General features: G+C 37.7%; 1 protein-coding gene across 1 annotated transcript in view; it reads left to right on the top strand.

Moving 5' to 3' along the window:
* Positions 1-12,974, top strand: part of SCAPER (S-phase cyclin A associated protein in the ER) — a 405,066-nt gene that overhangs the window by 199,203 nt on the left and 192,889 nt on the right. The window contains exon 23 of the mRNA XM_069071423.1: positions 6,652-6,778. Coding sequence (XP_068927524.1) covers positions 6,652-6,778 — 127 coding nt within the window. The remainder of the gene's footprint in view (positions 1-6,651; positions 6,779-12,974) is intronic.

Raw genomic sequence — 12,974 nt, 5'->3', positions numbered from 1 at the left:
CCAATAGAAAAGGAGAGGTCAAAGAAGAGAGGAGGATGGTTGTCTTGGCAATCTGATCCAGGAGATGGGAAGGAATAGCATAGGATCAAGTGTGTGTGGAAAGTTGTTCTTCACTGAAGTGAAGAAGGAGAAAAATGGGGGATGATGGTGAGGAGTTTGATGTATGCAGAATTTTGAGAAAAAAGTTGTACAATCTTTATTAATGTGCTTTATTTTCTTAGTAAAGTATGTGTTGAGGAACCTTTTTGAACATATGCCATAGATTTTGATAAATAAAATTATCAATTTTAAAATATCTTTTTATCAGATTTTAATAAATTTTATTGATTAATCATTTTAATTTTCATTTTTCCTTGCTCCATTTATTTATATTATGATTTATTTTTACTTTATTTTCTCTGTGGCTTAAAAATACAGTGTCTTGGGGCAGCTAGGTAGAGCAGTTAATAGAGCACTGGCCCTGGAGTCAGGAGGACTTGAGTTCAAATCCAGCCTCAGACACTTAACACTTACTAGCCATGTGACCTTGGGCAAGTCACTTAACCCCAATTGTCCTGCCTTCCCCCTTCCAAAAATTAAAAAAAAAAAAAGACATGGGCTCAAGTCATCTCTCTAATAAATAACTCTCTTTGTCATTGCCTCTTAGCACCCTGAGAAATTCTTCAAGACTAAAAGGTGCAGGGGCGGCCAGGTGGCACAGCGAGTAAGAGCACCGGCTCCAGTGTCAGGATGACCTGGAGATTGAATCCCGGGCTAGGACACTCAGCACCACACCCAGAAATAACTGGCCGTGTAACCTTGAGCGGGTTACTTATCCCTGATTGCTTAAAAAAAAAAAAAACGACTAAAAGATGCAGAGCAATTGTCAGTCTGCAGCAGAAAAGGGAATTCTGTTACTTGGAGTTGCCTATACTAATGAAATTACAGATACGATAAAAAAAAAAGATAAAGAAAAGGTGAAGGAAAAGGCAAAAAGGAAAGATGGTAGTAATCTTAAATCAGAACTAATGTAAAGGGATTAAGCGAAGATTTACACAAGTTTCTGATTTAAGATAAAAACATTTCACTGTTTATTGAAGCAATAAAAATATTCATAGAAATGTAAAATAAATTTGACTTTTTAGATAACATTAAGAACAACAACAAAAAAAGGGAAAAAGAAAAGTTCCAGAAGAAAGATCAAATAGATTATGTTGCAGTAACTGTAAATGGTCTGAACTCCCCTGCAGGAAAGAATAAAAAGAAACAATTTTTGCTTAAAGAAAACATTTAACATGTGATAACCCTTTAAGGTTTTCAGAGTGTTTTACATATTTTATGTACTTTGATCCTCACAACAATCCTATGAGATAGGTGCTATTATTATTTTCTTTTTACAGATGAGGAACTAGAGACAAATAGAGGTTAAATAATTTGCCCAGGGTCACATAGCTAGTAAATGACTGAGTTAGAATTTAACTTCAAGTCTTCTAGATTCCAAGTCCAGCCTTCTATTAACTATGCCACCTAGCTGCCTAATTATTAGATACTTAATTGAAGAAATTCCAAACAATTTTGGGAAGATGGTGGCCTTAGTGTCTCCAGTAAACTGTATTCCCAGACTATTTACAGTTACCTTAGTAAAGCTAAAAAAAAATGCACAAGGAACATTAATAAAGAAAGCCAAAGAAAATCAGACATAAAGTTCTCCTTCCAGACTATACAAAAATCTTCTAGAATCCTGTGGAAACCCTGAACAGGAACAAGCCAGAGTGGGGAGAAGGAATCTTGGAAAATCTTCATGGAGGCTTCTCAAGAGACAGGCCACAAATAGATCCAGTGAAAGGCATCCTAGGAGACATATTTGGAGATAGGCCCAAGCAGAGTTCTGTGCGGGACAGTCCTGCACTCCTAAGCACAAAATGGTACAAGTTTAGAGCAGTTTACAGGCAGTCTGCACCCAAACTAGTATCCAGGAAAGGTGTTCCCAACCTTTCATCCAAACGACCCAGATCCAAACCATAGCACAAGACAAGTCTAGAGAATTCCTTTAATAATGGCACTTAGTTTTTGCCACTGCACTCAGAACCAAGCAAGGTCTGCTAGAAACATCCAGGAGTACAGAACTAGAGTTTGACTCAAGTACAACATCAACACAGAAATTGAGACTGGAGACTTGAGTAAAGAGAAGAAAATGTCTAAGGCAATAAAGAAATGAACTGGACCAAGAAATGCCCAAGGGTTAAACTCAGAAGAAAATAGTAATTCCATGATAAATACACATAGCAAGTCAGAGAAATTAATATTCTGACCACTAGGACTATAAGAGTATTTACAAGACATGAAATGTGATACAAAATGGAAAACTAGGGAGAAAGAATGGGAATAGTAATAGTATCTTAAACAGTGATAAACTTTACTGAAGAATTGAACACCCTGAAAACTAGAATGAGCCAAACAGAAAATAACTCAATGAAAAAGCAAGAAATATTAAAACCAAACCAAAATATTGGGGCCCTCATGAATATAATATAAATAACAACTGACCTAGAAAACATGTCAAGGGGAAATAATCTAATCAAACTATTAAATCAAGACACCCTCCCCACAAAAAAAAAAACAACCCAACTTGAATTTAATATTTCAAGAAAAAAAACGAAGTGCCCATATTTCTTAGAACTAGAAGGCAAAGTAAAAATATTTTTAAAAAATCTACTGCTCACCTTGTTAAAGAAACCCCAAGTGGAAAACTCCCAGGAGCATCACAGCCAAAATCCAGACCTTTCCAATAAAGGAAAATACTGGAAACAACCAAACAGAAAGAATTCAAGTACCAAGGAACCATGTTCAGGATAACACAAGACTTGGCAACTGCCACTTTTTAGAAGAGGAGAGTTTGGAATATGGCATTTCAAAAGGCAAAGAAAGATTTATAACCAAGAATAACTGAACTGACAAAACTAAATATAAAAATTTTAGGGGAGATGGGGGAAAGTAGCTATTGTAAGTATTCATCCAAAGACTAAGAAGGCTTAGCTATCACAGAGTGAAACATATTGCCAGTATTTTATATCAGTTAATTACATTTATTAAGGTCCTCTGATATTCTCAGCACTGGGTGTATGATTAAACAATAAGCCATTCTTTACTCTCAGGGATCTTAAATTACATCAGAGAAGATAACATATAGAGAGATGAGTATATACAGAACAAACATGCATAAATAAATACAAGATAGTTGGAGGAAGAGGAAAGACATCTTATAGAAGGTGGCACTTGACCTTTGTCTTAAAAGAAGCAAATTATTCAGAGGCAGAAGCCAGGAATGGGGGTGGATTGGATTAGTGAGTGCATTCCAGACATGGAAGATGGCCACTGGAAATGAGCAGAGCAAATTGGCAAATGGAGTGCTGTGTTTGTGAAACAAAGGGAAAGTCAGTTGGCTGTACCATACAATGAATAAAAAGCAAGAAAAGATCATTTGGGACAAATTTTAGAGTCAAAGGGTATAGTTTATAGTTGATTATACAAACAATAGGGAACCACTGGAGTTTTCTGATTAAGGGCATGTGGTGGAATTGTTGGAGCTTAGATCTAGAGGTAGAAGAGACCTCAGAGGCCATCTAGTCCAACCACCTCATTTTATAAGTGAAGAAACTCAGGTCTGTGGCAGTTGGGTAACTTAGCTAAGTTCACACAGGCAGCGAGCATCAAAGGTGGGATTGGACCTACATTGGCAATTGCACAGAGGACAGATTAGAATGGAAAGAACACTGGGGAAGCTTCTGCAATCATACAGACAAAGGATAAGCACTTTGAACTGACATGTAGTCTGTGCATGTTATATAGATAGAAACAATAGTAGTTATGGTAATAGGTAGCATTAATAGGGCCCTTTAAGGTTTACAAGTCACTTAACATATTAATTTAAAATTAAATTGCCACAACTAGGTGACACAGTGAATAATTGAGTACCAGTCTAAAGTCAGGAAGATCTGAGTCCATATCTGGCCTCAGTCACTTAAACCTCTATTTGCTTATTTCCTCATCTGTAAAATGGGAATAATAATCACTTCAACCTCCCAGGATTATTGTGAGGATCGAATAAGATAATTATAAAAGCACTTAGCACAGTGCCTGACATAAAGTAAGTACAACAGACCTGTTACCTATTATTATCATTATTTTTATTCAATTTTATCTTTGTAACAACTTTGTTAGATAGATGTTATTATTTCTTCCTTTATAGTTGAGCAAACACAATAATTTGCCCAAGGTCACATAGCTAATAAGTGTCTGAGGTCTTCCAACTGAGGTGTCAAACTTAGGTCTCCTTGATTCCTAAGCATAACACTATCCACTGTGCCATCTAGCACCTAGAAAGAAATAGCAAGATTTGGCAGCTGATTGGATATGTGGCATGTGGAAAAATGATAAGTACTAAGATAAGCTTGAGGTTACAGACCTTGATGACTGGAAGGACTGGGCTGCCTTTGATACAAATAGGGAAGTCTGGAAGAAGTTTGGGGAAAAAATAATGAGTTCTTCTGTGGACATGCTAAGTTTGAGATGTCTGTGAGACATCCATTTTGAGTGTCCAGGAAGCATTTGGTGATGTGGGACTAGAACTCGAGAGAAAATAGGGTTGATCTATAAGTCTATTTTTCATGTATATAGAGGATATCATTAAACCCATAGGTGATGATTAGATCATGAGTATAGAGATATGAATAGAAGAGGGCTCTAGGAGAGTCATGTAATATATCCACCAATAGAGAACATGATATGGGGATTGGTCTAGTAAAGAATACTGACAAAAAAGAATGGTTAGAGTGGTAGGAGAAAAACCAGAAGAATTCATTGTCACAGAAAGCCAGAGAGGCAGTCAAGTGTCCAAGAGAAGATGGTCAAGAACGTTAAATTCAGCAGATGAGGATTGAGCAAAGACTATCAGATGTAGTCATTAATGTTGTCATTGATAACTATGTAAAAAACTTTCATTTTATATATAAAAGCATTAGTTGTTTGGTTTTGTTTTTTTGTTTTGTTTTGTTTTGCTTTTTGGAGGGCAATTGGGGTTAAGTGACTTGCCCAAGGTCATACGGAAAGCATTAGTTTAAAAAAATTAATGTGGTAGAACTTTAGCTCGTTATTATTTAGAAGAAAAAAGAAACTACATTTTTCTGTTTGAATTTTCTTTATGTGTTTAATTTGGAATGGGGGGGAGGGCGGAGAGTAGGAAAAATGGGCTTATGTTCAAAGAGTTTCATTTGACTTAACCAAAAATGAGAATGAACATAGTGTTATATTTAGATTCAATTACTTCTTTATATATTGAGTTACATTTCATGTTACAATTAACTAAGGTGTTTAAGTGATTTGATGAGAAAGTGAATCCCATTTTGAAAAGTCAATGATAGTAATTGGTATTCTAATAAATTGTACCTGCACAATGAAATAACCTTATTTTAACTGATTGAAATAAAGAATATTTTTCCTGCTGGGCTAGCATATCAATCAACAAATAAATTTTTTATAAATATAAATAAAGTTTTTACTACAAAACAGTTTGGGATACTAAATATAAGACCTACCTTCCAGTTGCCTATCTAGTTTCTGGAGATGTTTCCATTGTGAAAAGGTAGTCAAATCAATTTTTAGTTATCCAGGATAACGAAGGGAAAAGTGATACAGACAGTCTGCTAAATTATTTCTCTTTGATTTGGGATGACATTTTTCTTTTTCACTCATCTTTTAATATTTTATATTCTAGCAATTTACGTACAATGGTTCAAAAGAAAATAATGGAACTACATTCTGCAGATTAAGTTTGTGATTTAGGAAACTGTCTACCTTCTTCCTCCTGTCTTTTTTGCCCAGAATTTTGTTTATTTCATTACTCTAAGATATGGCTATAGTGAGAGATGTAACTGTGGTCTAGTGAGTAAATGAACAGAAGAGCAAACTAACAAATGAATGAATGAAAGAAAAAGCAGTTGTTAAGCATTCACTGTATGTTGCTCTCTGGAAATAGCATTTGATGTGCATTGAGCCAGAGTTTAGATGGCAGCCCTTACATTTTGTATTGTGTGACTGTCAGCAAGATACATAACCTGAGACCTAGGGTTCTCATCTATTGAATGGTGAAAAGAGAACATCAGAAGGATGTGAGATCCTAAGATTTAGAGCTAGGAGGGCCCCTAGAGGTCAGTGATACCAACCCCTTCATGGGACAGAAGAAGCAGCAAACACCGGTCAGGATTGAAGCCCAATTCTTAGTCTCTGAATCCACTGCTCTGCTACAGTGCTGTGTAAGGCTATCAGAAATAGACTTTGAGCTGGTTGGACTCTGTGGTTTACCTCATATGATAATTGTTGCATCTTTTCCCTTCTTCTCAAGGTTGCAATTATTTTATTGATGATGATTGGGGATTTTCTTGCTTGAATATTGGAAATATGATTTACTATATTCAGTCTGCTGGCAGATAATTGGGCTGACTTTATTCATCATTTTTTCTGTCATTTTTCATAGAGTAGTTAAACTTAATTATATATAGACTCTCCCTAATACTTTCTCAATGAAATTCATTTGAATTTCAGAATTCCTAAAAAATGAAATGTTTGAGTTTTATTTAGCTAAATGCCAATTTTTTCTTCCTTTTAATGCTTTAGGCTGCAGCGACTGGCAAAAGATATCATAAAGCAACTTCACATACAGGACAGTGGTTCTTGGGCAGTTAATAAGGTTTCTGCTTTGGATCGAACTCTAGGTGAAATCTCTCGTATTTTGGAAAAAGAGGTATGTAACTGTTACTAGTTTCTATGTGTCTATACACATACATACCTATCACTGCTGTTTTAGGTTTGGTTAAAATGAAAAATAAAATTGGATTTTGTGACATAATATTGCATTGCAGATTCTGTAATTAATGGTTTTGTATGTTTTGCCAGTAACTAGTGTACTGACTGTTGAGTATTTATGGATCTAATACAGTTGGAAAAAATATCATAAAGACCATTTCACATAGAAGCTGGAATATCTCTCTTTGGAGATGTTTTCAAGGGGATTATTCTTTGACCTTTGAAGTACTGTGATAGTTGAAAGTTCTTCCACTTCAGATAATTATAGAGTTTCTCGGTTCTTTTCTTCCCAAGATGATAAGGGATCAAACTTTGACATGTTGAGGAAATTAGAGATCTCTTTCTCTTTTTCTGTCTCTCTTTTGTTCTCTTTTGTTTTAGCAAATCTGTTTGGAAAGCCATCATGTGTAACAGGTATACAGCTTGTTTTATGAGACACTGATGGTCAAAATTAGGGGGAAAATGTGTGGAAATTACAGGAAGGCAGATTTCAACTCAATATGAAGAACATCATCCTAGCAATTAGGGTTTTTTCTGTTTTGCTTTTTGGAGGGCACAGTTGGGGTTAAGTGACTTGCCCAAGGTCACATGGCTAGTAAGTGTCGAGTGTCTGAGGCCAGATTTGAACTCAGGCCCTCCTGATTCCAGGGCTGGTGCTCTGTTCACTGTGCCACCTAGCTGCCCCTAGCAATTAGTTTTTCAACAGCAAAAAGGTGACTTGGAGAAAGTTCCCAACTAGGAAGTTGTAATGTAATGCCAAGCAAAGGCAACTTCCCAGGTTCAAAATACCAGCATAGGTGCTCTCTATTTTATTCAGTGACCAACCAAGAACAGAGAAGATCAAAACATGACATCATTCAAAATACAGCATTTACTAAGTGTGATTAAATAATCTCCAAGCACTACCCCACCCCAGGACCTTCCAATCATTCAATCAATTACAAAGTCTCTGTTCTAAATACTTCTCCACCCCTAGGCTATACCTTCATTTAGTCCACCATAAAGCCCCTCTTCTCAAATGGAGATTAGTTTCCAAACATAAGGTCAAAAGTTCCCCACCCCTGGATCACAATTGAATCTACCCCAGAGTTACATCAAGTTTAAACACAGCACTTAATACCCAAATGGAGGTCTTTTCTTCATCTTGACAAGTTCTCAGTAATCTTAGTTCCTGGGGAGACACGGCTCAGCAAGGCCACAAGATACATTGCCAGTCCCTTCATCAATTCATCCTCTGTCTGTAGAACAGTCCTAGAACTCCTGAAAACATTAGCAAAACCCTCTCCCAGGATTTCTGTAAACATACAACCAGAAAATCCTTCTTCAGGGCTTCTGAACCAACAGAAAGGTTCCCAGACCCCTGCAACAACAGCACTGTCCTTCACCAGTGGACAGTATTTACTCTGTCTGCAGGACAGTCTCCAGACCCCTGCAACAACAGCACTGTCCTTCATCAGTGGACAGTATTCATTCTGTCTGCAGGACAGTCTCCAGACCCCTGCAACAACAGCACTGTCCCTCACCAGTGGACAGTATTCACTCTCTGTCTGCAGGACAGTCTCAGGACTTCTTAGCCAAAAGCCAGGTTCCAGGACTTCTTCAACAACAGGACTGTCTTTCACCAGTGGACAAATCTGGCAAAATAACATCAAAACAGACAGACAAAGTACCAGCAAAACAGCCATGTCTCCTCAGTCCTTGGCAGCTCAGGGGGCAGGTCTCAAAAGTCCAGGGCAATTCAAAGCGGCCACCAGCAATTCTCTTAGTCTCTCCCTCTCCACAAGGTGCTGCTTCCAAAAAGATCTTCCGCCTCTCTCTTATCTCTCCAAATCTACGTCACCACCTCCTCCCAGTTCAGGACTTTCTTTTCACATCAAAAAGTCCATCCCACAGGTGGGATTAACAAGCTCTGGGTTTTAACACAATCAGTTTGAAAACCAAGCCAATACAGGGGAATCTTTAATTGCCATTACTATCACAGAAGTGAGATAGAGTGATGTAGTAGAGAGAGGCCTGGAGTCAGGAAAATTGGAGTTCAGATCTGCCCCCAACATTGACTAGCTGTGTGACCTCAGCAAGGTGCTTAACCTCATTCTGCCTCAGTTTTCTCAACTGTGAAATAAGGATGATAATGGCAGCTACCTCACAGTGTTATTGTGAGGATGAAGTAAGATAAGATTTGTAAAACACTTAGCACAATGCTTGACACATAGTAAGCACATAATAAATGCTCATTCCCTTCCTCTTTTCCCCCCTTCCAATGACTTGGAGTTTTTAATCAGAGGCTGGTTGACTTGTTCTCAAATGTTAGAGGATATAGTCATGCTTTGAGTATGAGTTAGACCCCTGAGATCCATTCCAATCCTGAGATGCTATTACTTTTTTATTGGAAATTCTCTTAGAAATTATTTTATTAATACAGTGAGGTGGGTGCTTTTAACCATAAGTAAGCAGAATGTAATTTTTCCTACATTAAGAATATCATAATTTATTACAGCTCTGAGTAAATGTGGAAAGTATAGTAACCTTGATTAATCAGTGAGTCGGTCAGCACTTATTCAGTCCTTACTGTATGTTAGACACAAGGCACAGGGAATTTTTTTTTTAATTCCTGCTCTTGGTCTAATGGGAGACAGTACACAAACAAATACACACAAACAAAATACATGGGAGATAAATTGGAGTTAATTGACAAAAGGAAGCGACAAAATTAAGGGGTACTAGAGAAGGCTTCTTTTAGAAGGTGAGACTTTGACTGGGACATGAAGGAAGATTGAAAATAAATGAGAGTATGTTTACTAGCCACGTGACCTTGGGCAAGTCACTTAACCCCAACTGCCCTCCAAAAAGCAAAACAAAACAAAAAAATAAGTGAGAGTGGGGATGACACAGGGGATACTCTGCTGGAGAAGACAGAATAGCATAAGGTCACTTGTGCATACACAGGGGTTTGTCTTGACCAGGAGAGGGGCCGCTTCTCATGTTGTTCATCCTTCATTGTGGAAGAGTACCATTGACATTCACTTGACTTGCAAGTGAATTGGATTTAGTGAGACAGGGTTGAACAAGGTCAACAGGGATGAACAGCGATGAAGGAGGAGATAACAGCAGAGACATCTAAGTGATAGAAGATGAGGAAAAGAAGGAAATCTCTACAAATGGCTTCAATTTTTTTCAGTGAAATATAAGGCAAAATTTTTAACTAAGAGGACATACAGAGGAGAAGCCATGGGAAGTTTGGGAAAGAATGGAAAAGTCTGTAAGAGCGAATTAATTAGATAGGTGTCGATGGTTCACCATTCTGAAGTAAGAACTCATTTGAGATGAATGTAACATAAATTTCTAGTGTACTCAATCAGTATGGTTTCATGATTTTCTTCATCTCTGTTTATCAGTGCCTGAATAGAAGCACTGGGCGTAGTTGGTGGGAGAGGGCCTGAGCTTTGATAAGATAAGGGTGCCAAGGACTTGAGACGTGAGGTCAGTATAGAGCTAGTTCATTAAGGGTTCAAGACTGAGAAGGGACAGCAGTATTGCTGGTGCAGGAATGATGGCCTGGGGAAAAAACTGATGGGTGGACAGATTAGGAGTCAATATAAGGCTGAAGAACCTTCACTTAGGGACTGTTGTGGATAAAGGAAGGTGATTGGTGACAACAGGTTGCTAATTTCAAAGATCATGAATATGAAGTGTTAAATTTGTGGGTATAATCAAAGTTGTGACCATCCCTGTGTGAAGAAGAGGTGGAGTGGAGGAGTTGGCCAGGAGAAATGAGAGGTTAGGGTGTTGGAATCCATATCAATGAGAGGTTATGCTAAAAACTAGAGATAAGTTATTTTTAAGCACACACAACAATAAGGGATCGACTAATTTATATACTATTAACATAGGACTTCTTAGAGAATAGACAGGAACATCTGAACTTTGTGACTTCCCTAGAATAGTGATCTGCAGACAGTAAAAAATAAGGAAAGGAAAAAATGCCCAGGATAGAGTTTTGGGTTAGTGGGCAAGACATGGAGGAAAGGACACTGACAAGGGGTGGTCAGATAGGTAGAAGCAGCAGCAGAGAGGAGTAGCTCATACACATGAAGAGTAGACAGTGTTTAAGTCTGCAGAGAGATCAAGAAGATTAGATTGGAGAGATTTTCCAATTCAAAGATCCTTAGTGACTTCTCCCTCAGTTCCACTCCTGAATCAAGAGAGGGAAGAGGAGGAGATGGAGGCAGCTTGCATAGACAGATTACTCAAGGGGTTTAGCTGAGAAGGAGAGGAGAGAGAAAGAATGGCAGGAAGTAGGGATGGTGTGGTCTAGTTACCAGTTTTTTAAAAATATTTTATTTTTTCCACTTACATATAAAGACAAATTTTAAAATTCATTTTAAAAAAAAATTTTGACTTCCAAATTTTCTTTTTTTTCTTCACCTCCCTAAGACATTAAGTGGTTTGATATAGGTTATATATGTGCAATCATGTAAGACATATTTCCATATTAGTCATGTTGCGGAAGAAGAAACAGACCAAAAGAAAAAAAAAACACATACTTCAGTTTGCATTCAGATTCCATCAATTCTTTCTCTGGAGGTGGATAACACTTTTCCTCCCAAGTCCTTGCTATTTCTGTGTGTAGTGTTCTGGTTCTGCTCACTTCATTTTGCATCAGAATATGTAAGTTTTTCTAGGTTTTCTTCTGAAATCATTCAGCTCGTCATTTCTTACAGCACAGTAGTATTCCATTACATTCATATACCACAACTTTGTTCATCCATTCCCCAATTGATGGGCATCCCCTCAATTTCTAGTTCTTTGCCACTACAAAAAGAGCTGCTATAAATATTTTTGTACAAGTAGGTCCTTTCTCCTTTTTAAAAAAGATATCTTTGGGTGACAGACTAGTAGTGGTATTGCTAGATCAAAGGGTATTCACATTTTGATAGTCCTTTGGGCATAGTTCCAAATTGCTCTCCAGAATATTTGAATCAGTTCACAACTCTATCAGCAGTGCAGCAGTGTCCCAATTTTCCCACATCCTTTCTAACATTTATCATTTTCTTTTTCTGTTGTATTAGCCAATCTGATGGCTGTAAGGTGATATCTCAGAGTTTTTTTAATTTGCACTATTCGAATCAGTAGTGATTTAGAGCATTTTTTCATATATTTGTAGATAACTTTGATTTCTGCATCTGAAAACTGCCTGTTCATCTATCCTTTGACAATTTTTCAAATGGAGAATGATTTGTATTCTCTTAAATTTTACTTAGCTCTCTATATATTTGAGAGATAAGGCCTTTTAGTTACTATTTTCTAAGAGTAGGGGGAGTCATGTGTTAGTAATTATCAGGAAAGAAGCAATATTTAGAGGGAAATTGAAGATTATAGCAAACATAGGTTGACAATGGAGTAACTTGCTGAAGAAGATGGAATGGGAGGGGTTCAAATCCACCCTCTTCCAGACCTACCTCTAACTATTGAGGGGACCACATCGTACCCATCATCTGGGCTGGAAACATGTCTTCTGTATGCCCCCACTTTCTGCTCATACAGCTGCTAGTCTGGTACAAGCCCCCCACACGTCGATTACTCTACTAACCGTCCACTTTGTTTCCATGACTTGAATTTCTCCCCATTCCAGTCTGTCCTCCCCTCAGCTGTCAAAAACTATTTATCGTCTTTTCCTTCTGGTCTCCTTCCAGGTCAAGTCCTGCCTTCTAGAAGAAGCCTCTCCCAATCCCCACTTAATGCTAAAGTCTTCTCTTTGTTGATTTTCCCCAGTTTATCCCATAGCTTGTTTGCACATGACTGTTGGCATGTTGTCTCCCTCATTAGAGTAGAGTGCCTGGAGAGTAGGGTCTGCAGGGCTTAGCACAGAGCTGGCTCTTCATTGATGCAGATTGACTAACTGGTCCTGAAAATACTTGAATTCATCCTTTGCACGAATAATTTACAGAGGTATCTTGGTAGTTTAGGGAGACCCATGTTTTATAATGTAGAGATTGCTGAATTCTGGGACCCAGGAGACCTAGCATATAGTCCTAGTTTGGTAACTGGGTCTTTTTCTGCCCTTGATTACATAACTTCCCCTTGCTTTGCCTCAGTTTCCTCATCAGTAAAGGTATTGAGCTAGATGATTTGTA

This window comes from Petaurus breviceps, unplaced genomic scaffold (genome assembly GCF_028583685.1).
Source record: "Petaurus breviceps papuanus isolate PSGF00001 unplaced genomic scaffold, PetGlider_PUasm1.0 90825, whole genome shotgun sequence".
Lineage (NCBI taxonomy): Eukaryota > Metazoa > Chordata > Mammalia > Diprotodontia > Petauridae > Petaurus > Petaurus breviceps.
Note: the sequence above shows the minus strand (reverse complement) of the source record. Positions and strands in the feature narration are given on the sequence as shown.